This window comes from Orbicella faveolata, unplaced genomic scaffold (assembly GCF_042242905.1).
Source record: "Orbicella faveolata isolate gen_17 unplaced genomic scaffold, um_ofav_v1 contig_12, whole genome shotgun sequence".
Taxonomy (NCBI): Eukaryota; Metazoa; Cnidaria; class Anthozoa; order Scleractinia; family Merulinidae; genus Orbicella; species Orbicella faveolata.
Window position 1 is genome coordinate 26,982,501 of NW_028301539.1, and position 26,152 is coordinate 27,008,652.

Genomic DNA, 26,152 nt, shown 5'->3' on the forward strand with positions numbered 1-26,152 from the left:
GTCTTGCTCTCCAACAACGTTTTCCATACAAATCTTTTTACTGTTTTAAAAATTCAGACCGTCGTAAAATCTCATACTTTAATGATGGGGGCCTCAAACTTGGCCATTTTGATATTTTCGACATGCTTTTTCCATTTCTGGCATTCGTTAAGTTATAGCCCATAATTTTGTGAAAACTAGGTCACGTGACGGCTTAGCTGCAAAGGGCCTATTGACCCACACCCACTCATCCCTAAGACTTGTCTCGCTGTTCCAGTCCGGTTCCTGTTCCTTCTCCTTCTCATTTTTGAATTTGTATAGTCTGTACCAGGTCTTCCAGGCCAGTGGGGCCGATCAACTTTTCTTTCTTTTCTTTCGTTGCCCGCCGGCTTTTTCGATCGTTCCCACTGACCGAGAGCCTCGAACAGGTTATCGCCTCAATTAAAATCAGAACCGGAACCCGTTTTACTAAGCTCCGTTACGTAATACCCTAGAAAGTTCGCGTGACAATTCTTGATTTCGCGTGACCGGCATACCGTTTTGTTTCTGAGAAATCACGTGACTACTAAGAATGCTTCTGCGAAGAACTATTGAAATTCGTCTGATCGCACTAAGAAGCATTTTCGTCCGTTTCTAAGTTTCAATATGGATGTCCCAACTCTGATGCACAACCTAAAGGAAGAAGTAACTTGCTCTGTTTGTATTCACTTGTACGAAGAACCCAAACAGCTGCCATGTTTACACATTTTCTGCCTTCAATGCTTGAAGGACTTGGCAAGGACGAGCGCCCGCCATGGAAAGATCAAATGTCCGCTCTGCCAGGTTGAAGTGGCTGTTCCCGAGAGTGGCAGCATGGAAACTCTGCCAGACTGCTTCTACTTGAAAAATCTGCTCGATATTTTAGCAATCAAAGAATGTAACACATTAAAAGTGACTTGTGGAAACTGTGATCAGAAAAGCGAAGATGCAAGTTATTGTTTTAACTGTGGCAAGTTTTGGTGCAAAGATTGTATAAACGCGCACAACATCTTGAGAGAACACAAAGAACATCGTGTTCTGGCGCTCATAGATTTTCAAGAAGAAGACTTCGAGGATGTTCTCAAGCGACCGGCATTTTGCCCGAAAGAGCTTCACGAGAAAGGACTGTTCAAGTTTTACTGCAAAGAGTGTGAAGTTCCCGCTTGCCAGACTTGCGTGACTTTGGAGCATAACAGACATGACGTAGAACATTTGGAAATAGTTACAAGAGCGGTGAAGGACAGCCTCGCTACTGAACTTGATATTACAAAGAAATCATGTCAGACAATGTCCATTTACATTCGAGAACTGGAGGAACAGACCCGCATTACTGAACATCGCTCACAAATTGTGAAGGATCAAATACAGCAAACTGTGGAAACAATGATCTCGACTCTACAGCAACACGAACGAAAGTTAGTAACAGAAGTGGAAAACCAGACAAAGGAAGCAATTGAAAAGTTTGAGAAAGACAAAGCTAAGTTTCAGGATCAACTGAAACAGAGAGAAAAAGTCATCACACAGGTTGAGCGCCAACTTGAACGCAGTAGTGGTGCAGAAATTGTGCGAGCAAAATCGAGTTTGAATGACTTATTTCGAAAACTTCCGCCTACACCAGCTGTTCTCGCCTCGTCGTGTGAAGGGCGAAGTCTGGCCACTGTGTTTTTGGAAAACCAAGCATTGCTTCATAGTCTTCAAACTTCAGGCATTGGACGCCTTCATAAAACTGCAGAACAAGCGATTCACTGTACTGTTGAACTAAGAAATGAAGCCACTGCCGGGTTGGAAACACGGCTGGAGTTGATCACTCGACGTTTGGATGAAGAACAACGCTATTTCACCAATTTTTCCGCGGACAGTGTTACCGTCAAGATCGCATCTGTACAAAATGGAACATTAGCCGGCGATATGCAAATTAAAAACAGGAATAATGGCAGGTACGAAGTGTCTTGTGTTCCAAAACAAGCAGGAGAACACCGGATTACAGCGGTCATAAATGGACAGGAATTCAGCGAGTTTCTAAAGATTACTGTTACTAAACGTTCCTTCAGGCCTGTTGGTTTGCCTTGGGCTAGGAAACATTGACAACATTAGCTTGAACCATCCGTGGGGTTTAGCTACGAATGACTCGAATGAAATCTTGTTAAGTGATATGAGGAACGATCGAATTCTAGTCTTTAATGAGAAAGGGGAGTTTATCAGGTCCTTTGGACAGCATGTTAGTAAGCCAACTGGATTAATATCTGATAACACGGGTAGGATTTTTGTTGCTAACAGGAGTAATGGCAGAATATTGGTTTTTAATCAAAATGAAGAATATGTTTCAACTTTGAACGAACCCGGATCACTTAGCGAACCCCGCGGGATATCACTAGATTCTGAAGGAAATGTTATTGTCTGTGATACTAGAGGTAAATGTGTTAAGATTTTTTCTCCAAATGACAACATTCTCAGAACAATAGGGAAAGGTTGGTTGTCTCAACCGATGGGATGTTTATGTTATGAGAGTAAAATCTTTGTCTCTGATTCTGAAATGCATGTTATCAAAGTTTACAATAGCAATGGGAAATTTTTGTATGAATTTGGACGATATGGGACCAAGGATGGGGATTTAAATCAGCCAGTTTGTCTTGCAGCGGACAAAACAGGACACCTCCTGGTTTGTTGTGCAGGAAGTCACACAGTACAGGTTTTCACGGTAGATGGAAAATTTGTCACCAAGTTTGGTGAATATGGAATAGGCTTGGGTCAGTTTTGCAAGCCTACTTCTGCATTAGTACTCAAAAGCGGTTGTATTGTTGTTTGCGAGTTTGAAAATAACCGCTTACAAATGTTTGAATAGCTTTAGGCAGACGTTATCTTTTAACACTTTGAAGAACAAATTCCTCAACCTTTAGAACTTTTGTGGCACAAAAAATGAATCGAAGTTCTGCTGGGAGGTTGTCGAAATTAGTAACCCATAGATAACTGTACATAACAATAAACAGTTGAAACCATTTGAGAAAGAGCACAATATTTTAACTGACAGCTGAGATTCAATATCTGTAAAATTTACTGTTAGGTGAGAAATGGGCTGAAATTCTAACTGAAATTGCTGAAAATAAACTGATGAGTGAGATTGCAGTACCCCATGCAACCCTCCCTCTAGGTTCGTTGAATTTAAGTTCTGTAAGGAACCTCATTTAAATACCTTGTTAAATTCTCACGTTGATAATTTTGTCTGGGTAATGATAACAATTTCTGGTATGTCAGAAAAGGAAAGGAAATACCTGTAATTCCATATAACTGTTAGTGACATGTGAAAAGGTGTAATAATTTTATTGCACAGTCAGTTTAATCGCACTATTAGTTTGAGTTGGTTGTGAATTATAAAAATAATAAAAACAGATATATAGTTGGATGTAATTCACTAAACTCTGTTGATCAGACTCCGTTGTTTCAGTAAAGGTGCTGTTTATTTTTTTTTTTTTTTTGACAATTATCCACTGGATAGTGATATATCCTACTCAACTTCCCCGTAATTACCTGACTTTCCGAAGTCCGTCCGTGCCAGAAAAATGTCACTTCGTTTCCTGTATATACTTTTTAGATATTCAAATATCTTCTATTAATGAGGTTATCCTCAGCAGACTGAAATTATCAAATTTTGTGAAGACACCTCGCTGCAATTTTTTGAACCAATTCAATAAAATTGAATCTCTCCACAACGGCCACCTTGGGGAAAGAGGAAAGTGGTCGTTAAAAAACGTACAGTTGGAGAGGTGGTCGTTATGGGGAAGTAGGGATCCAATATGGCATCAATTTTGGGGGTGCAGCATTTCTATTTAAAAAAAACAAAAACAGCTTATTGTAGCATAAAACTACGTCATAATCAAAACATATCTAGAAGAGAAGCCAAAAAGAAACGTATCAGACCTTTTACAATAAAACATAAGGTTTTGTCCACCCAGGACATCATTTGGTGATTAACTGGCTGCCGTCGAGAGGCTAATTTTGGCAGTTGGGACGTGTTACAATGATAGTTACTGTTCTCGTCAAGTGGCCGTCGTAGAGACGTTAAATTAAGAGTGAATGTATGGACCGTCCGCTGGGAAATGAGAAAGAGGCCGTTAGTAGAGGTTCAACTGTATGCTACAATTTCCCTTGCATAATCAATTTCAAAATATTTCGGACATTGTGCGCACTTTTAAATTGTTTCCCCAAACTAAATGTATTATTAGTTTTGGCATAACTTCTAGTTCGAATTGTAATTGCTTCTGGTGCTTTTAATAAACAATTATTGGATGAGGTTTTTGTGATATCCAGAATAATCAAGGTCGAGGTAGGGGTGATGTGGTGACATTTCTGTATGAGAACCATTTGAACATCGCCTGATGAAGAGAATTAGCCCAGTAAGAGGGCCTAAAATTCGAGTCATCTGTCATTTTGAATGAAGTAGCGTTTTTGTTGTTGTTGCTGTTTGTTTGTTTGTTTTTGTATAAATTAGCCTGTCCCAGGCTCTTGGTCAGTGGGGAAGATGGAACAAGCGGGCGGACGACAAATGGGGAGAGAGAAGGAGACCCCGCTGGTCTCCCGCCCGCTTCGCTGACCGAGAGCCTTGCAAAGGCTATTGTATCAATTGCAATAAGAACCAGAACCCGTTTTAACAAGGGGGGGGGGGGGGGGTCTGTTTCGTAATACCCTAGGGATAAATAGAAATCACGTGACAATTGTTGATTTAGCGTGATCGGCATACCGTTCTGTTTCTAAGAAATCTCGTGACTACTAGGAGTGCCGCTGTGAAGAACTATTGAAATTCGTCTGATCGCACTAAGAAGCATTGTCGTTCATTTCTAAGTTTTCTAAGATGGATATCCCAACTCTAATGCATAACCTAAAGGAAGAAGTAACATGCTCTGTTTGTATTCACTTGTACGAAGAACCCAAACAGCTGCCATGTTTACACATGTTCTGCCTTCAATGCTTGAAGGACTTGGCAAGGACGAGCGCCCGCCATGGAAAGATCAAATGTCCACTCTGCCAGATTGAAGTGACTGCTCCCGAGAGTGGCAGCATGGAAACTCTGCCAGACTGTTTCTACTTGAAAAATCTGCTCGATATTTTGGCAATCAAAGAATGTAACACATCAAAAGTGACTTGTGGAAACTGTGATCAGAAAAACGAAGATGCAAGTTATTGTTTTAACTGTGGCAAGTTTTGGTGCAAAGATTGTATAAACGCACACAACATCCTGAGGGAAAACAAAGAACATCGTGTTCTGGCGCTCAAAGATTTTCAAGAAGAAGACTTCAAGAATGTTCTCAAGCGACCGGCTTTTTGCCGGAAAGAGCTTCACGAGAGAGGAGTGTTGAAGTTTTACTGCAAAGAGTGTGAAGTTCCCGCTTGTCGTACTTGCGTGACTTTGGAGCATAACAGACATGAGGTAGAACATTTGGAAAAAGCAACAAGAGCGGTAAAGGATAACATCGCTACTCAAATTGATACTACAAAGAAATCATGCCAGACAATGTCCATTCACATTCGAGAACTGGAGGAACAGACCCGCATTACTGCAAAACGATCACAAATTATTAAAGAACAAATACAACAAACTGTGGAAACAATGATCTCGACTCTAAAGCAACAAGAACGAAAATTAGTGACGGAAGTGGATAACCAGACAAAAGAAGTACTCGAAAAGTTCGAGAACGACAAAGCTAAGATTCAGGATCAACTAAAACAGAGAGAAAAGATCATCACACGGATTGAGCGCCTGCTTGAACGCAGTAGCGGTGCAGAAATTGTGCGAGCAAAATCGAGTTTGAATGAGTTATTTCGAGAACTTCCGCCTACACCAAATGTTCTCCCTTCGTCGTGTGAGGCCACTGTGTTTTTGGAAAACCAAGCATTGCTTCATAGTCTTCAAACTTCAGGCATTGGACGCCTTGATAAAACTGCAGTACAAGCGATTCACTGTACTGTTGAACTAACAGATAAAGCTATTGCCGGGCTGGAAACACGATTTGAGTTGATCACTCGACGTTTGGATGAAGAACAATGCTATTTCACCTATTTCCCCGCGGACAGTGTTACCGTCAAGGTCGCGCCTGTACGAAATGGAACATTAGCCGGCGACGTGCAAATTAAGGACAGAAGTAATGGCAGATACAAAGTGTCTTGTGTTCCAAAGCAAACAGGAGAACACCAGATTACAGCGGTCGTAAATGGACAGGAATTCAGCGAGTTTCCAAAAATTACTGTCACTAAACGTTCCTTCAAGCCTGTTGGTTGCCTTGCGCTAGGGAGTATTGACAACGTTAGCTTGTATCATCCGTGGGGTTTAGCTACGAATAACTCGAATGAAATCTTGTTAAGTGATATGGGTAACAACAGAATTTTAGTCTTGAATGAGAAAGGGGAGTTTATCAGGTATTTTGGACAGCAGGTTAGTTACCCAACTGGATTAATATGTGATAACAGTGGTAGGATTTTTGTTACTAACAGGGGAAATGACAGAATATTGGTTTTTAATCAAAATGGAGAATATGTTTCAACTTTGAACAAACCCGGATCACTTATCGAACCCCGGGGGATATCTCTAGATTCTGAAGGAAATATTATTGTCTGTGATGCTGGAGATAAATGTGTCAAGATTTTTTCTCCAAGCGGCAACATCCTTAAAACAATAGGGAAAGGTCGGTTGTCTCACAGTCGACCATTGGGATGTTTGTGTTATGACGGTAAAATCTTTGTGTCCGATTCTGAAATACATGTTATCAAGGTTTACAATAGCAAAGGAAAATTTTTGTATGAATTTGGAAAATATGGGACCAAGGATGGGGATTTAAATCAGCCAGTTTGTCTTGCAGTGGACAAAACAGGGCACCTCCTGGTTTGTTGTGCAGGAAGTCACACAGTACAGGTTTTCACGGTAGATGGAAAATTTGTCACCAAGTTTGGTGAATATGGAAAAGAGTTGGGTGAGTTTTTCAAGCCTTCTTCCGCATTAGTACTCAAAAGCGGTTGTATTGTTGTTTGCGAGTTTGGAAATAACCGCTTACAAATGTTTGAGTAGCTTTAGGCAGACGTTATCTTTAAACACTCTGAAGAACAAATTCCACAAACTTTAGAACTTTTGTAACACAAAAATGTATCGAATTTCTGCCGGGGGTGTCAAAAATAACTGTACATAACGATAACAAGTAATACAAGCTGCAATGAGCCAATTAAAAACTAGCATATAATGCGCACGTTCCGAGAGCCGAAAGAAAAGAAGTATAAATTCCAAAAATTGAATCGGGCCAGATCGAGGCAGATTGAATACTGATTCGTAAAATTAACGGAAGTAAATTGTATCCTGTCTATTTGATCTAGCATTACGCTTGTATTACACTTGTTTGGCAGTGGATTTCTGCGCACTAAACAAGTAACACGAGGCAGCTCAGGCTGGGGCCTTAGATTATGTGATTGGGCATTCCATACTTTCAAGTGGGTAATGCTATGTAAATATTGTCGAAATATAGCTCACAAATACGTCATTCTGCGACCAATACAGAACGATACCCGCAACTTTGATGTTATTTTCTGTTAGAGTAAGGCCTTTGCAATAAAGTGAATTTTACCTGTGATTTTGGTACCGCTTTGAAGATTTAACACTTGGATGTCCTAGATTTGGAGGAATCTTTCAAGCGAAACAAATTTCTGCAAAGTGGGTTTTCTTAATTTTTAATTGATTTACCTTTTGGTCAAATTGTTCCACATTCCAACGTATGAAAGCTCAAACGGAGCTAATGTAATTGACAATGAGGCAGCCAAGGTTGACGAGGTGGCAGCATTACACAAGACCCAATCAGAGCGTGAAATTTGGTGTATGACGTTATCATGTCATCAAACGTAGTAGTTTGTTTATCAGTTCCTAGTACTGAAACCTGGAACGGTATTGGAACGGTGGAACGCCGGAATACTAAAACTCGGAACACAAAGTTACTGAACCCGGAACGCATAAAAAATGCTAAACGCCGGAAACCGGGAACAAAATTACTAAACCCAGTAACACATAAGAACACATAAGAAACCCTAACGTACATCTGGGAATAAAAAAATACATGCTCCAAGCAGGAGAAATTGGTGATGTTTTCCCGCCAAAATATAATTATGATAATGTATCTACTGTACTCAGGCGTGCTTTCATTCCCGAGAGGGACTCCGATATGAAAAGGTCGGGGAGGCCCGTCGGAAAATTTGAATTAAACCCCTAAAGGAGACCAATCAGGATGTGGCTCGAGGTTTATTTGACCCCTTAAAGATACCACTTAAAACCGAATAGGCTCGATTACCAGCCGCTGATCAGGAAAGGAGCCCCCGCTAGTATATTGAATTTGAGAGACCGGCGGAAATCGATCTTAAAAATAGAAATAAGAGCGTCTCTTTTATTATTTCTTCGAGTGCAGCCTAAACAATACTTTGACAGCTAAGAATAGTGGTGTTTTGTCATCAACACTCTAATTGAGACCAGCACCTCCGACCTTTTCATATGAAAGTTTCCCCCCCCCCCCGGGGGAGGGGAGGGGCGCTTTCACGAGAGAAGGAGGGCGTTTCCGCTAGGTGAGGTTTGTTCTCATTTAGCTCGTTTCTTTTTGTTTAAGATTTACTAAGGGTGATAGTCTGATAGATCAGTTAATTAATCATTGTTTTACCAATCATGTTTGCTAGTTTCAGTCCCAAAAGCCCGGAGAAAAAAGGTAAGCAGTTGTTTTAACTAGCGACTTGTCATCCTCGAAAATGAGATCGAAGATTTCAGGTTTCAGTCCAGTGTACGGATTAACGCTTTCAACTGTTTCAAATGTCCACTCAGAACAATCGATAGACCTCGTCGCGGTTTTGGTTTGACATTTTATTTTGTCATTTTGGCAAGGAAAACCTTATACATAACACTAATTTGATACAGTAATTCCGTTGAATTCTGATCACGAAGCTTATCTTACGACCGCTGACCAACGCATTGCCTTTGCGTAAAATTGAGCTAACTTCAGGAAATCCAGGAATTTTTTTGCGTGTCCTGGCTTTAGTGTTTCAAATGGTCAGTTTATTATTTATTTTTATTTTTATTTTTATGTTTTTTATGTTTTTTTTTTGGTTGGATTTTTTTGCGTTCCGAGGTTGTAGTAATGCTGCGTTTAGGATTTTTTTTTTCAGCCTCGTTCCCAGGGTCTTTTCCCTGGCTTGGGGGTGGGGTTTTCGTAATTTTGTGTTCCGGGTTTTAGTATTGCGGCGTTCCGGCGTTCCTGCGTTCCAGAGTTTCTTGTTTCAGTAATAGCCAAAACACCACAAAACAGAAGCAGCTAGAGCGGTTTTCAATTGAGTGTTGAAAGTAATTAGACAATTACTTTGGTTTTGGTTATGGTTCTACTACGGTTTGAGATTGGCTGAGTAGTCTAATTGGTAAGTGATTGGTTTGGTTTTGGTTTTACGACACTCAATTGAAAACCGCTCTATACAAAATACATTATATTGCATTTTATCCCGTGCATGCTCCCGAGGGATAAACGTTCATTTACAAGAGAAAAGATGGGTTTGCTGGTTAATTAGGGGTGACTTTTGTTATTTAAATGAGGGTGTTGGTTGAGTGCTAATTAACCAAGTAAGGTTGCATTGATAACACCTTTTGTCTGTTCTTCAGATTGCAACTGAAAAAGTTTTCAATAGAGCAACAAACGTGCACGGAAAATGTCCTTTTAACGTATTATCATTTGAAGCTGTTTTTAACAATAATCCTGGCCTGGCAACTGGACGACAAGAATCTGTTCAAGGGTTTGGGTGAAATATTGCTAATTGAAATATTTTAGCTCGTTTCTTTTGATTCACGGACATAGGGACAAGGGAAAAGTCCAAAAGTTTATACTACGCACACGACGTTCAACAAAGTATTAAAACGAACAAAATGAAAGAAAAACTCTTAACCTTGAGACTGTGAACAATCTCAGTTTTTCTTCCTGTTTTTCATTCTCGTGATTCAAGTACAGCTAAAGAACGTAAAAGAGATTAAATGGAGATCAAATTAGTATACTGTAATTAACTATGACTGTTGAAAGGAATTTACAACTCTTTATTCACATCGTCTGTTTTAGTTGTTACGAAGAGGGCCGAGAGAACTCCACGAGCCCCGTATAATCGTCAGTGGCTGTGCGATGCCCGTACCACAACCAACAAACCAATAGATATCCATCTCACTAACAAGGCTTTATATTACATGTATGATGTCGTGGTTCAGCGATTAACAGAACAATTGTCGCAGGGAATGCTGCTTGTGGATCCCATTGTTTTTTTTCCCGAAACAATTATATAAAGCATCAGCATGAATACAACTCCCACGATATGCATAGATTTATTTAAATGAACTGGAATGTTCCTCTATGACTTGTCTTTCGATCAATTTCTTTCGTTTTGATTCGCTTAAATTTTAGTATAGTGAAAACCTTTTGGTTTTCGGCATTTTGGTTTGCGGCATTTCCCAGGACTAATATTCAAAATCTTCCGGGTGAGCACTTCCCCCAAAGCTGCAAGATATAATACTCTCGCCTTCGGCGTTCGTTTACTCACACCCCTCTCTATAAATCCTCCATCCACCCCAGATTGAGTGGTCAAATATTAGAAGTCCACTTCCTTCGATGACGTCATTACGACACGGAAAAAGAATTGTATCGAAAACAAAACCAAATAAATATTCTAACGTCATGGGTTGCTATGTCATAAACCTGTAAACATAATTTCTCACGCATTTCACGCATTTTTTTATGCAAATTTTATGAACTAAAATTTGGATTGTTGACAGATTACCGTCGTTTCTGTCCCTTCTCTACGTTTTAACCGAAGAAAATCGTCAATGGTAAGTTAATAGCGATATTTTGATTGTATGATTGCGTTCAACTCAAGCAAGCTTCATGAAAAAATCTCGTGACGATACAATATCTGATGTTAGTTCATCTCAAGATCTAATATTTCCATAAGGATTTTAAAGACAGCTTTTCTTAAGACATGTTTTTTCCTCTTTAGCTCTCACTTGAGGAAGTCTTCGTAAGCAAGAACTAGGAAATAAAGCGAAGACGATCGTGGTCGACCAGAGCCGAGTTCAAGGATTGCATTCAGTACCGAACTGACGAAACACCGCGAGGTAAATTAACAGAACATGCAGAACAAGCACCGCAGAATGGGTCCGAGGCCGAGTTCTCTAGAAGATCCTTCGAAGTGCATGAAGTTCTCGCTATTTTTCTTAAATGTTCTCTTTTGGTTAGCGGCAATCTTGATCCTCGGTGTCGGTGTTTACATGATGGTCGAAAAGAAGGACGCTTACCAGAATTTAAGCGACTTGTCGTTTGATCCAGCAGTGCTGTTCGTATTGCTCGGCGCAGCATTGTTTATTATAACTTTTTTGGGTTGTCTCGGTGCTCTCCGAGAGAACACGTGCATGCTTTGCTTTTATGCGAGCATTGTAGGTTTTCTTTTGCTGGTCGAAGTGGCTTGTGGCTTTTTGGGTTTCTTCTTCCGTGAGAGGGTGCAGGAAGGTATAGGAGAGAAATTGAGCAACGCAATCAATCTTTATCGCGATCCTGATAAACCCGACCTACAGTTGCTCATAGAAACCACACAGACCGAATTCAAATGCTGTGGAATCGCTTCCTATGAAGATTGGGGATCCAACATTTATTTCAACTGTTCTTCGCCCGGTGTTGAAGCGTGCGGTGTTCCCCGAACATGTTGTAAGACGGAAGAAGATAGAATAAACAGCCAGTGTGGATATGGAGTTGGAAGAATGGATTCCTTTGAGCGAGAGAAAAGGATTTACACCAGAGGCTGCCTGACGACTGTTGTGGACTGGTTCAAAAACAATCTGATCACCATTGGGATCGTGTCGTTCGGCATATTGCTACTGCAGATAATAACAATTTGGCTTGCTACGACCTTGCGTGGCCAGGTGTCAGACATTAAGAGGCTTTCCAGTTGAATGCCCCCAATATCTTCAGCTGCGTGCATTATGCGTTTTGATATTACAAATTTGACCTTATATTCTGCGTATTCGTATGAAATTGTCGGTGCCACCATAACTATGGTGCCACGAAAATGTAAATGTGAATATTCTAAATACAATTTATTAGACTTACTGACTTTCCAAAGACAAAGACCCCAGGGACTTTTGAAACTTTTCTTTGCTGTACAGTATGAAGTTAAACCATTAGAGCTGTATTTCACACGATCGGTATACAGTGAAACCTGACCGTTCAACGGACTAGACTTATAACATCATCGACTGACAAACACTATTCACTTGACTCTGAAGATGACTTCCGCTCAGGTTGTCGAAACGTCAGTCACCAACAACAGTTGTTTTCAGAACTACACTCACCCGGGCGATCACACTATACGAACTAGAAACCTGTATTAAGGTAGCTCAAAACAGTTTCTAGTACTTAGATTTTGATGGGTGGTTATAACCACTCTTTATCGCTTGAGGCTACAGTCATGCGATCAAAAAAACCGCCCAATCGTTGGTGACATGTTATTAACATTTTCGTGACACAATATAGGTTACCATGGCAACAGTATCACCCGCTAAAAACGCCCTTAATTACAGCTTTAGGGGTTATAATTCATAAACGGCAAGGTAAAAATATTTTTATGCTATCAAATTTTGATAAGCATAATAGAACTCAACTTTTGGCAAAGTTTTAAAAGATTATGAACATAGGGTTCAGAGCCACCTTAAATTTTCAAAACTGTAACTGATCAGACTGTTTGAAGTTGTTTGAAGGTTCTATTCACTGGATGTTATTCACTGAATGGATAGTTCACCGGCTAGTTGGTATACATAATGAAAGAAGGCAGGTTTTAAACCAGGGGCCGATTTCTTGAAAGCCCTGGAAACTTTTGGGGCCCGCAAAGCCATTTTTAGTTCATCTCTATCTACTGAAAAAGGAAGAAGTGTATACGCCTGAAACTTCTTGTATGAAGGGAACCTCTGTTCATATTAAGGAGATGTGAATAAAGCTGCTTTGTAATCATAAGGTTTGAGATTTCGCTATGGCTTTTCCGGTGCGAAAATTTTCGGGACCTTCGAGAAAAGGGCCCCAGGAGCGTAACGATCATATACCCACGACCACACGTGCCTACCCCGGAAATGTAAAAAAAAATTAAATTTATTTGCGAAAAGCGTCTTTGATATTTAAATCGGCTTGTTTGACAGAGTTCTTCTGATTACTTTGCTGTGATTTTTAATACGATAAAAGTTGTTGTTGTTGTTGTTGATATGAAATACGGAGTGAAAAGTGAGAAGAAGTTGTCCTCCCGTGACAATTCTCCACATTCGTAGGCATAAGGATGTCGACATTGACAGTGTGGTTGCAGAATTTTCCCGCCTGAGAGGGAGACGTCTCGCCTTTTCCTTGTAATCACTTTGTTAACTAGTCTATTAAACTCACCTCCTGTTACGTTTTTCCATGTGTTAATTTATGAAATTGTTCGTAAGAAAACGTGGGAAATGGAATTTCTGAAGCCCTGGAATAAAAATTTCCTAAGGGGGTGCATATCCGCCGTACACCCCCCCCCCCCCCACCCTATCGGCTAGTGCCTTCGGCATGCGTACTCCACAAAAATGCACGTTACGCTCCTGCAAACGGCGTGATATCCACTACACCATTGGAGCAACCATGCTGGATACCTGACAACTTTTTGATGTTTCTAAGGCTTTCCTTGCTCAAATAGTTTCTATTCTATTTGTGGCGTAACCCCGATTGTCAGAGAGGAGCAACGAAATATATAGATGTCTCGAAGAAAAAATGTTCCTTGGATCGGCCGCGTTCTGTCTACCCACATCAATAAGTTGCCACTTATCCAGCGTGGTTATCCCGTTGGTGTAGTGGATATTACGCCAGATTAGTATGCAGGGAGACGCGGGTTCGAATCTTGCTCCGGACAACACTTTTTCTTTCATTTCAGAGACGTGTATTGAAAGCCACCTGAAAGTTATATACATCTTTCTATCATTGTTTCCAAGGCTTTCCTGGCTCAAATAGTCTCTACTCTACTTGATAGTGTTGTAATTTATTTTTTTTATTTTTTCAACATTTATCCACTGGATAGCGATATATCCTGTAGATGTTCCAGAGATAAACACTTGACTACCCGGAAATTACCCGACTTTCCGAAGTCCGTGCCAGCAAAATGTCACTTCCTTTCCTAAGTATACTTTTCAGATATTCAAATGTCTTCTATAGACCTCTATAGATGAGGTTATCATTACCAAATGTTGTGAAGATAACTTATTGCAATATTTTGGATCAATTAAATACAACCGAACCTCTCCACAACGGCCACCGTGGGGAAAGAGGAAAGTGGCCTTTACGGGAAGGTAAGGGTCCAATATGACACCTGTTTTAAGGGATGTAACATTTCTACTAAAAAAAAAAATACTTATTGTGGAGTATAACTACGTAACACAATCAAAATATGTAAATGAAACAGAAACCAAAAAGAAACAGAGACCAGAGGTGCGGTACTGATCAAGTTTCGTGTGCTTTTACGATATAACACGAGGTTTTGTCTACTTCGTTCATCATTAGTTGATTAACTTTGGCAATTGGGACGTGGTAAAGTGGTCGTTGTGGGGTGGTGGTCGTTGTGATAACGTTAAATTAAGAGTGAATGCATGGACCGTCCACTTGGAAATAAGAAAGTAGCCGTCTTAGAGCGGTGGTCGTTGTGCAGAGGTGGCCATTGATGGAGGTTCAACTGTATGTTCAAATTTCGTTTGCATAATCCGACTTCAAAATATACTAGGAATTTCATTATGAAAGTGAGTGCTGTCGAAGGTCGATAAAACGGTGGGAACTGAATTGAACAGTCAACAGGTCTGGAAATTTTTCTATCTTTGGAGGGTAGGGGTGTCCAGAGTAGGCCCTCGCTGGATGATTTGTAATAATTACTACAGCAAGCGGTGTTTTAGAAAAATGGCCCAATCGTTAAGCTTACGGAGTTGTTTGACCCATATTAGCAAATTGCAGAAAATGCTTTGTTGTTTGTGGGGTGGGGAAAGTGGTTGAAAATGTAGGTAGTAGCAAAATAGAGGTGCTGTTCTAAAAGGTGAGAGGAAATTATTTTTTATTGTTGATTTGATAATTCATTAATTTGATAGATGTTGGGAATGATAAATGACAACTATACTCATTTGTTGGAAAATTCATCCTTGTACAATGTGTATCTTGACAAGATACCAACGCTTCTAACTTCAAGTATGTATTAAAATGTGTTTCTCATTTACACATTTAAACTGTTTTCATTTGGAACTGGAACTGGAACAACGAGTTAGAAAATAATGTTATATGCCATAAACTTGATACAAAATATTCTTGACTGGAGTAATTCCTTTTCAGTGAGAACAATAACAGTAACTATAAACATATGTCTAACTTGAACAATGAATTCTTTGCAAAAGGGTTTTGGCAAAGATACTTAGTAAATCAGTAGTAAGCAGGATTAAAATTTCTTTCTATGTCTGTTTGAAATATAATCAACCAATATTCAGTGGGTAACAATAACAGTAAATATAAACGTATGTCTACCTTGAAACAATGATTTATTTGTTGTATGATGGCAACGTCAAACAACTGACAGCGTACGAAAGATTCGAAAGTCGAAAGCGTCTGGTCAAACAACTGACAGCGTACGAAAGATTCAAACGTCGAAAGCGTCTGACAGCGTGCGAGGATTTCTCACGTGCAAAGTGATCTCACGCGTGGATCCCGGATGATAGAACAGCCATGTGATGTGCGCGTGATTGTCGCTTCAATTGTCCCGGATAATACTTTACTGCGTAGGCTTCGAGTCTTACATCCGAGAAAACTTTGGATTTTTCGCCCTACAGAGAAGAATAGTGTGGACACCTTTGAATTGTTTGCCCAAGCTAAATGTGTAATTAATTTTGTTTAACCCATGGACACCAAAAGCGCATTTGTTTTGTTAGACATATTGGACATTTTCAGCCTGGATATGAGCCAGCTGAACTCCAATCTACTCAGAAAAACATTTGTAGCACGACAGCATGCCTTTCTTTCCACTAGCAGCGCGTTTTTTGACATTTTTGCTCGGGCATGCGCAGAAATAGAAATTTTGTTTTGGGACGCGAAAGTGACCTACGTCTTCAGGTTTCTCGGTTTTAATTTTGTTTTTTCGCCTCTCCTCAGTTTTCTCCTTTTCTTATATTTTTGTTGCAGTGGTTGACCTTCTACTGTACTTGCTTCCAGTTCAAGAACTCCCGAGAAAGCATCATCGAGACGGGCAATTCTTGCCGCAGAGAGGCCAAGTGTAGTGGAGGAAAATTTTGCTCCGAGTTTTCACTTAAATTTCTGAGTATTTCCGTACATATTCCAAGCTCAATTGACTCAATCACTCTGATCTGTATCATTGGAAAGATCTTCTCCTCCTGCAGAACTCAAGTAGACCGATGCCAATGTTGATCGAAGGTGATGACGTCAGAAGCGGAACAAAAGCCTACGCTCGTCACGGCCGTCACAGGCGTCAATGGGTTAATGAAATAGATAGCCACCTGTTACTGTAACTTCAAAATTTTTATTTAGATAACACGGCCCCTTCTTATTACAATTATATTAAAATACTCCCGCGTATAGCCTGTTCAAAAAAATAAAGAGCGTTTCCTAACTTGCCTTCTACGGCTCTCTTGTATCAAATAAGTCTTACATTTCATATAATTTTATATATATGTTATGTGAAAAGTATAACAGCCATGTTTCATTGTCTGGGATACCAGTAAGTTATCTGTTTTAGACAAATAACTCGATTGGTTTGTCAGTCTTTAGTATGACAGTGGCCATTACTACTGTTATGTACGTTTGACGCAATGCTGAATGGATTTTTACAGCAAAATTCATTGTACCAACAATAACACAGCTCTCTGAAGATGATTGGAGTTTTATCATGTTATACTGAAAATCATCAGGAATCAGAGGAATGCTGTAAAACCGAATACGCCTTTCTCGACTTTTTCCACGCTTGGAAACAGTAACAAGATTTTTGTTCAAGTTCTGTTTATTGGGTTATTTTCGTTCCTTGTGATTGGCTAGATTTTTCTGCAAGCTCTGATTGGTTTGTTAGGTTATTTTTGTTCCTTGTGATTGGCTAGATTTTTTTCAAGTTCTGATTGGGTAATTAGATTATTTCCGTTCCTTGTGATTGGCTAGATTTGATTCTTTGGCTTCGGTCACATGAAGTAATTGGAAACCCACTGTGCCCACTTTAGATCAACTGGTTTTGTGAACTTTGGTCATTATACCTAGGTTCTTAGCGCCTCTGAACAACTCTCTTCTCGTGCGTACGCAATCATGCGATCTGAACCCCTTTCACATAACCTTCGGACAAACGTTTTCTAAATACTGCATTCGTTTGTTGTCCAAATGAGCAAGGAAATTGTCTATTCTGGACTGTTTGGATTCCTTGTAAGCCTGTAGTCTCTGTTGTATATGATGCATGGTCAGTAGTTCTTGGAAATTACGCATGCCCGTTTGGCACGCATGGTGACCATTTGTTGATGAAATTTCATCTGTGATGGTACCATTCTGTTCACATGTTGATCCCGCGCTCGGCACGTGGCCGTTTCCATTGGCAACTGAAGCTGATTCTTCTGCCATTTCATCTAAAACACACTGTAGTTCCCATTCCAACTCGGCTTGCGCCGTTTTTCTCGTGTTACTGTCAACAGCCTCCTGCAAGAAATTATTCAGTTACATGTATTAATCAATTTCAGTTTGAGTGTCTCTTGCGTGTGAAACATTCTCGGCTTCCTTGTTAAGCTATCTGTGATGATATCATATTGTTTTCATATCATAAAGCTGGTTATAAGATTATAATATTAGAAATGTGGTCCACTTTTTGAAAACTGTGTACTCCGTTACGTACCTACACAAATCTGTATACATTCGAACCCCTATTAAGCGGCCACCCATTGGGAAATGAGGTTGGTGTACCCTGAATATTTTTCACCATCGGGTTAATTTCTTAGTGCACATGGAGCCACTTCAAGACAATCATGATAAACGTGTGTTTGAATGATTTTTTTTTTCTTTCGTCACCTTCTATTTCAGACTCTTATCTGCCATCGCCTTTGTTATATTTTGGGTAGCAATTTAATAGGGGTAAAATTAAGGGCCGGTTAATAGGAGTTTTATTTACAGTATTTTTCTGACAATAATTTCAGGACTTTGATAACTGTCCGCTTAAAAAGGGGTGGCCACTTAATAGGTGGCCGCTTAATAGAGGTTTGACTACAGAACTTTCTTTTAGTTTTCTTGGCACACAGTCAAGAATTGTTCTTTAGTTTTACTTCAGCTCTTTCCATGGTTTAAACTCTTACTGAGCAAAACGTTTCTCATCAACATTTAGGACCTACAACCTTGGTCACAGGGGTTGGATAACGTCTTTCTCTACGCATTTTGCCCCTGCCCGCTCCTGTGCAATGTTGACATTTAACGCTGTCATCTAACACGAGTTTGCATTTTACCATTTTCTCACATTGACAAAGGGAATGGGGGAGCAGACACTTATTCTGTAAGTATTATGATCATATGATTTCACGTTTTTGCAAATTTTCCAACACAATTTGACCATGGTTGTAGCTAGGCGTTAGTAAGGACGTTTGCTTAGAATACCTTATAAGTATTATAATTCCACTGGAACGAGAGAATGGTACCATAGAAATCCCACACAGAAAACTCTGGCCATAAAACTTTAAGAAACGACAAACTAGAATAGGAGCACTGCAAACAAATCAATGAGATCAGGACATTAAAACAACAACTGACCAGCTCTGTGGTAAAGCTTTTCAGATATCCCCTCCTTGTGTTACTGCATAACTTAATGTGAAATGTACAATACAGTGGAACCCCGTTCATCTGGTGGCCAATGGGCCACAAAAATCTGGCCGTGTTAACAGGGTGGCTAAGGGGTTCTTTAAATAAGAAAATAACTGACCGAACTTTTGTTTGGGCCAAAATAAAGTGGCTGTACATGAGGTGGCTGTATTTATGGCATTGTCATAAGGCAGGGTTCCACTGTACTACAGAAGACAGCATGCAAGCCCTAAAGTGGATGGGACAGAATGTGTAGGAATAAAGGTAATTGAGTCAGTGAGCAGACTTATCTTTAGTAGCGGGGTGCAAAGAAAACAGGGCTTGCCCTTTGGGCAACATCTAACTTTGATATACTGTAGGGCTATCATTAAGGGCCGTAACCCATAACACATGTTATGACTGAGTATGCTTGATTTTCCCTTGATGCTACATGTGAAATTACCTGTTGTTGGTAGAATTCACTCACAAAGTAACAAATTTGCTATGGGTATGGAGACCAAGGGTACAAGTGACTCAAACCTTAATGACAGCCCTGGTCACTACTAGTCTCAAAAACATTTTCACAAGCCCCCCACCCCCCCACCCCCCCACCCCCCTTCTCCCAAGTCTGTCTCTTCCAGTACTTCTGTAATTTGAGTTTCCTCTAAAATTTTCCCAGGAAACATGGCCTGCTCATTGGGCAAGTGAAGAACAGAATTCACTAGCCTAACTAGAAAATCCACCAACCCTGGGCTATCAGACCAGAATTTCTTTGCACACTGAGTAGCTCTTGACTACTGCATGTGATAAAGAACATTATGAACCACGTGCCCAGGCACAACAAACAAAAATTCTCATGACATTATTTATTTAATACAACATCATTGGATTTTTCTTTTCTACTGTTTTACATGTGTATGAGAAAAAGAAAGGAAGTTCAAATGAATTACCTACCTGCCATAACAAGAAATCACTGAATCGCACCTCTCCAGATGTTCTTATTAAAATGTCTGGGGGTGGGGACGGTGATGTGTAGAGACATTTCTCTAGTAGTGACTCACTGACATCACTGTTTGGGAAAAAGAAAAATTGCTCAAGTAAAATCAATTTCACACTAACTACCGTATTAAATCAACAGAAGATAAATTATAACAAAAATCAGATTTTCTGATCTTATGTCTGAAATTAAAACTGCTCTGTTATAAACAATAATTAATGTATTAATCTATAAATTTATGCAAACATTATCAAAAAGTTTTTTTTCATTAATTCATGCATCACATGTCTCTTAGTTGCTTTCTGTGTATCAGACACTAATTTTTGCTCTCATCATGGTCACGCATTAACCCTTTATCACCCTCATGTCTGGGTCTGGTCTTAGAAAGCATTGTAATGGTTGTGTCCATAGATGTAGCAAAGGCAGTACTCTGACTAACAGTACCACTAGCCAGATCCCTTTTGGCAAAATCCCTGTGCTAAATGTCCAGGGAAAATAAAGTTTGATACCCAGTACTTGCTTCAATGGCTGCATGTAGAAAGACTGGTGAGAGTTACAGCCATGTCAGAGTCTCCTCAAGAAATTTATTTCATTTTCTTACCTTGGTTTTAGTAAGCCAAGTTCGACTCCCTCAGCCATGGATTTTACAGCATTGGATATTTCATGTCTTGATGTATATGCTAGACACACATTTAAAGTTGCTCTGAAAAAAAAATTACATGTAAAGTTGAAGCAACCTTGAACTGACTTTTTCACTTTAATCTACATACGTGTAGCTACCAATAAACTTATCATATGTAGTCATCTAAAAAATGCCTATTGACAGTCACCCAAAACTTCAACGACCCAGTGTGACCCTCAATCCTTGAGGTTTGAACGTTTCAAATTATATCAAATCTCAAGCCATTAGGGTTATGAGTGTATTTTTCTTACACCTGCATTAGTGTTAGTCCTTATCAATTATATACTGTAAGGTTGTAGCTTTTGCTGCAGCAAACGTGGTAAAAACGCTTTGTATTCCCTTCCACTTTTGCCTCAAGGGGAGAGCTTTAACACATGCAAAAAATTAAAGTTCCATTTTGCATGAGTTTGTTTATATGTCAAGTAATGCATGCGTGACTGTATCTTTCTCTTTCTGCAAGGCTGACCATGCAGAATGTAAATACAGCAGTGGCTGAATTAGATTTATTTAATGAACTGTGAACTAAATCAGAGACAAAATTATCATTTCAACATGGTTTCATCATTATGTTCTATTAATATTACTGACACTTGTTAACTTACTTGGTGTTGTTCTGTGAAAACTTTACAACTTTTGCTACTGATCTCTGCAAATCTTCAGGTAACATGGTGAGATCACCAAGAGCTCGCACACAAACTCCATGTTTCTGAATCATTTCTCTGCAAGAAGACAACATACATGTGTCAATACAATGCTCTAAAAATAGTAGGGTTAACAGTCAGATGTCTTTTCTGCTAGCTAGCTAGCTAGCAATGCTGCAGAAGAACTTTAAGAAAGAGTTTGGAATTTTGACGGTGTTTAGAATGAGACAACTTGATGATAACTTCAATAGAGCAACCACTAAACCCACAGTGACACTTGATTTCTTCTTAGGATCAAATGGGAGCTAGCAGCAGAAAAATTTAGTTTTTAAATTAAAACTCGCTGTATCCAGTAATTAATAAATAAATATTAAATTAAATTTGATTTGTTACACATGCACACTGCAACTTCAAATCAACAGGCCAAATCCCCATTTGCCACTTTAAAAACTGCACAAAATTTGGGGCTGGCCTCTTTATGTAGTAGCTTGTGAGACCATTACTGGGGACAAAACAAAAGTTGTGAAGTCATACTGTTCCCAATAACAGTCCCATAAGGAAATTCCTACGGCATGAGACTTGCTCCAGATTTCTTCTTGTTTCTAAAGTGGATAACAGACATTGATTTGTTTTAGATATTGCAATGTAATTCTGGTTTGATGTTGGACTTACTTTTCTTCCATTAATTTGTCAAATTTTTGTTTGGCAAGCTCCATGAGTCCATCAACTTCATCCTGTGAGCGTTTGAAGTTTTCGATACTAAAAGCATAGACTGTGACTTCAGGTATGCCAAGGTCAAAACACCATTCAAGAACCTGTGAAAACATGGAAAACAGTCACGTTGTCTGAGTTACATGTACACATTTAAGAATGTAAACTTTGATTATCAAAGTGTAAATTCTCTTGGCTTGCACCATCATTACGTCAACAGCTTGTGCTAGTTCTGTGTTTTTATCGAGCTTCAGAAACACGATTTTTAACCAATCAGCATGCATATTTTCTTAGGACTGTTTTCTAAAATAATATGATGACCAGGATGCATAAAGTAAAGGGAAAGCAGTTTATGTGGCAGAGATCACAACTATTACTGCATAACCTATTCAATATAAATCTCTACCACTTCTGTAGACAATGAATACTACAGTACCCTAACCCCCACTTTGCACTTAAAATTACACTCCACTATCCCTGCACTAAGATGTAGAAGATTTAAACCAGAGTGAAATATTTCTCAACTTATCCATGAATGCTGCAGATTAGTAGATTAAGATTAGTACAGCTCATTTTGGTGAATTGTACAGCGCCTAGAGCAGGCATGGATAGGCACTATATAAATATATATTTATTATTTATTTATTATTATATGAAACTAATGCAGATGTAGACGTGTCCCAAAGGGAGGTGTTGACAGAGAGGAGGGTCTGGGGATACAAATCATGTAGTCATGATGTCCATGGTTTGGGGTCCAGAGCTCAGGGCTTGTCTCAGTTTTAGAACCTCAGACAAAAAAGTTGATACTCATTCTTTGGAGCACTGACTCGTAGAGACAAAGAAAAAGACCCTTAGGTAAAAATGGTACATGTATTTTCAACTCAAAGCCATGGCACCCTGACTGTAAGTTTTAAGCCCCCTCCAAACAATTGCAACATTTCAACGCAGCGTATCGCAACATTGTTTGGTGCAACATGTTGCAAGGGTTTGGCCACCATGTTGCAAGGTGTTGCGACATGTTGGGTGTTGTTGGCTCAAAATAATTTGAAACTGGTCAAATTTTACACGCAACATTTGTGGATGTTGCATGATGTTGTGATCGTTTGGCCAGGTTCGTGCAACAATGTTGCACCCAGGCATGCAAACTAGTTCGATTTTCAATACCCAACATGTCCCAACACATTGCAACAGGATGGCCAAACGTACGCAACATGTTGCGCCCAACAATGTTGGATATGTTGTGCTGTAATGTTGCGATCGTTTGGCTGGAGCTTGCAAATGTTGGGCCAACAATGTTGTAATATGTTGTGTTGATATGTTGCGATCATTTGGCTGGGGCTTCAAGCTTGGCGTCTTGCACCTTGCATTGTATACCATGAAGTGCCTTTCTGGGGGAGGACCGGTGGTTTAAAAGGTTTGGAATATCAAAAGTTTGGAATTTACGTTATACAATGCCTTCTCCCAGTCCATTCTAAGGAGAAGAGGATACTGAATGTTCTGCAGGTCAATAAATAGAGAAACTGCACGTCCTAATTAAAAATAGAAATACGACATGCTTGCATGCGAACATCGGCAACCAAGGCAAAAGCAACCTGTGATCAGGCATCATTTTTTGGGGGCAAGCTGTTAAGGCGAAAGCTTAAGGTGGCTTACTGCAGTTTTTCGGAGACTAGTAACATGTGCTATGATTGCTTGCTAGACATCAGTATTTATCACGCGTGCACAAATGATGCAAGCACCCCTAAGAAGAAACGAAAACCACTTCAGCACTTGAAAGGTGCTAAATCACTTAGATATACATAGCAATAGTTTCAAAGTCCCTTCAAACATGTGTTTAAGCCAAAAAAATATGACAGAAAAAAAACTCAATAAACAACTGGTAAAAGAGCTCTAAATTACTCTAGTCTTGCTCTCTTGAACACGATACATAGCATCACATGAGCATGTACTTAAATAAAGGGTGTGCGCAATTCCATTCTCGTCCAAGGTTGTAAAAGCCAGTCTTTGATCGAGGATTGCTTGAAAACCTACCGTACAGCCCATGATTAAATTTTCACAGTTGATTTGTAGGGGTGAATCACGTTTAGAGCCAAAATTTTAAAAAAAATCTGCAAGACAGATTTTGAGCTATTTTTGATTTCACATTTTCTTAGTTTGTGAAAACTCTGTCTCAGAGATTTTTATTTTACTTTGCATGAATGTTAAATTACAGCCAATTTCTTATTCCTGAAATTTTGAGGTGGGGTCATAAGGGTAACTTTTGAAAAAAATGTGATTTAACCTACTAGTGCCCACTCTCTGCTTAGGTACTCAGTCATTTAATTGTTAAAGTTTCACATAGAATGGTAAAAGACTTAAGTAAACAGTAAATAGAGAAAGGAAAGACATCTTGGATCAATTTTCAAAAGAGTTAGAAGTTGGGCTGTTATAATCCATCAAAACTGTAGTAAGCCACCTTAATCTGAAGAAATACAAATATACAATCATGTATTTTCCTTTTCAGAAGAACCCCACCTTATATTTGGGAGCTGACAACAGGTACTTTCTCACAAAATTGATGAACTCTCATATATAACAACTTTATCTGCATTTGTATTAAAACATGTAATATTTACAACTTGCAAAGAGGGTGCCAACAGGGAAGAACTTAATCCTCATGTTAAGGACATTTGTGCAAAAATTTTCCAATGTTGATTTTGTTTCCTGAGACTTTTTTTTTCTGAGACCACTGTAAGATGTTGAGTTAGTCATGTCAGAAATGTAAAAAAAAAAAAAAAAATAGGGGGTCACTGACTTCATTTTGGAGAGAACATGCCCAGAAGAACACCCTAAATCTGAAAAAAATCAGACTTCAGTAGCGAATAAGGCCACAGTGTCTGTAAGCCCAAAAATATTGCAATTAAATCTTTGAAGTGAAATGTTCTCTGCCAAATATTGTTTAAGTGGACCTATTAAGTGAATTTAGTCAACTGGTGAGCTTCCTTAAAGAACAAGTTCGCATTTAGCGACCAGTTTCATGCGCCTTGCAGCCCCAAGATGGCAGGATTCGATGTCCCGTGGACAGAAATCTCAAATTTTTGTTAGCTTCCCACACTGATTTTTGTTTATTTTTGGACAATGTGGAGATAATTGTAAATAACATCTATTTCTGGAGAGAAAAGTAGGGGTCACTGAACGTCCAAGATCATTAAATGCAGGCAAAGCTATAGCACTGGCCATCTGCCCTATCATTGTTCATTTTGTTACTTAGCGAGCGCTCTCGTGCATGACGTGGCGTGTGAATTTGCGTGTGCAGTAAGGATGTGCAGAAACAATAATTAGCATGAATATCCTTAAGCTGACCCTCAAACTTCAGATTTAATTTTTTTTTTTTGGCAGGGAGGGGTGGGGGGTGGGTGGGACTGACATCTATAGACAGAGGCACATCTCCTTACCAACAGTGGCCAATATGATTGACTTGTGTTATACAAGTCTACCATTATGCCTGAATCTGTGTCATGTTATGTTAATGAGTGAGGTTGTCACATGAAAGTGAACTTATGCAGTTTGTAATCTAATACATGACCAGCTGATGCAATCACCAGCTGAAGTATATAATTTTGTGTTAGCTTCAACATGTCAAAATTTCCAACAGAAAGACCTGTCACAAATTTAAAAACATCATTATTGCAGTCATATTAAGCCAAGTCAGAACTTCACATTAATAGAATTTTCAATACTATTACGGCCTTCATTGATGACTTTACAACAAATATTTCTGTGGACGTGTACATGTAACTTGTATCTACACAATTTCACAGCTCACGTCGGAGTTTACAGCAAAGCAAGTAATTATATATAAGCTCAAATGCATCACCTGTTCTGAATATTGTTCGCTATAAAGGAAAAAATATTTTAATGAACTGAAGTGAGCAAAAATTGTGCATGAAGCCACGTACCTCTGTTAGCTTTTCGAACCCCTTCTCGTGTCCTTTCGAACGTTCGCAATTCACTTTCTTGGCGAATCTCCTATTCCCATCCATTATAATCGCTACATGTTGAGGAAGCTGGCCGCACTTGATGACATTATTACAGAAAGACCTCAAATACGAAGTCTTCTTTTGTTCCTTAAACCAGGACATAATATAAATGTATTTCTTTCCCCGATATCGCCCCCAACAAAACTACAGTAATCGTGCCGGCCGGTCACGATTTCAGAAATTCATGCCCTGTGAGCATGCGCGCTCTGTTCTTCATGATTATGCATGATGTCATG

The 26,152-nt window shown here is 39.4% G+C and overlaps 2 protein-coding genes and 2 pseudogenes across 3 annotated transcripts; 3 read left to right on the plus strand and 1 right to left on the minus strand.

The window, feature by feature from the left end:
- The window catches only part of LOC149117396 (E3 ubiquitin-protein ligase TRIM71-like), a 3,598-nt pseudogene extending 187 nt beyond the window's left edge, over nt 1-3,411 (plus strand).
- Nucleotides 3,412-4,757: 1,346 nt separating this feature from the next.
- On the plus strand, nt 4,758-7,602 carry LOC110062942 (E3 ubiquitin-protein ligase TRIM71-like). Its single transcript, XM_089283072.1, has one exon. The coding sequence runs from the start codon at nt 4,844-4,846 to the stop codon at nt 7,049-7,051; it is 2,208 nt and encodes a 735-aa protein (XP_089139198.1). The 5' UTR covers nt 4,758-4,843; the 3' UTR covers nt 7,052-7,602.
- A 2,883-nt stretch (nt 7,603-10,485) lies between these two features.
- On the plus strand, nt 10,486-13,034 carry LOC110062982 (tetraspanin-33 pseudogene; annotated as a pseudogene). Its single transcript, XR_016205636.1, has 2 exons — nt 10,486-10,861; nt 11,029-13,034. The product of XR_016205636.1 is annotated as a tetraspanin-33 pseudogene (transcript).
- A 3,539-nt stretch (nt 13,035-16,573) lies between these two features.
- Nucleotides 16,574-26,104, minus strand: LOC110062910 (dehydrodolichyl diphosphate synthase complex subunit DHDDS-like). The gene is made up of 7 exons (XM_089283074.1): nt 25,836-26,104; nt 21,859-22,001; nt 21,148-21,264; nt 20,465-20,566; nt 19,821-19,935; nt 18,687-18,794; nt 16,574-17,744 (listed from the first exon to the last, which is right to left on the minus strand). Exons 1-7 carry the CDS (start codon nt 26,016-26,018, stop codon nt 17,382-17,384), a joined length of 1,131 nt encoding a protein of 376 aa, XP_089139200.1. The 5' UTR covers nt 26,019-26,104; the 3' UTR covers nt 16,574-17,381.
- Between the last annotated feature and the right edge of the window lie 48 nt (nt 26,105-26,152).

Bases quoted from the DNA above. Each gene is read 5' to 3' on its own strand.
- LOC110062942 (XM_089283072.1), top strand. From the start codon at position 4,844: ATGGATATCCCAACTCTAATGCATAACCTAAAGGAAGAAGTAACATGC.
- LOC110062910 (XM_089283074.1), bottom strand. From the start codon at position 26,018: ATGTCCTGGTTTAAGGAACAAAAGAAGACTTCGTATTTGAGGTCTTTC. The intron at 20,567-21,147 runs GTAAGTTAACAA...TTTTTTTTTCAG, and splicing joins TTTTCACAGAACAACACCAA to AGCAACTTTAAATGTGTGTC. The intron at 18,795-19,820 runs GTAGGTAATTCA...ATTTGTTTGCAG, and splicing joins GTGATTTCTTGTTATGGCAG to TGCTCCTATTCTAGTTTGTC.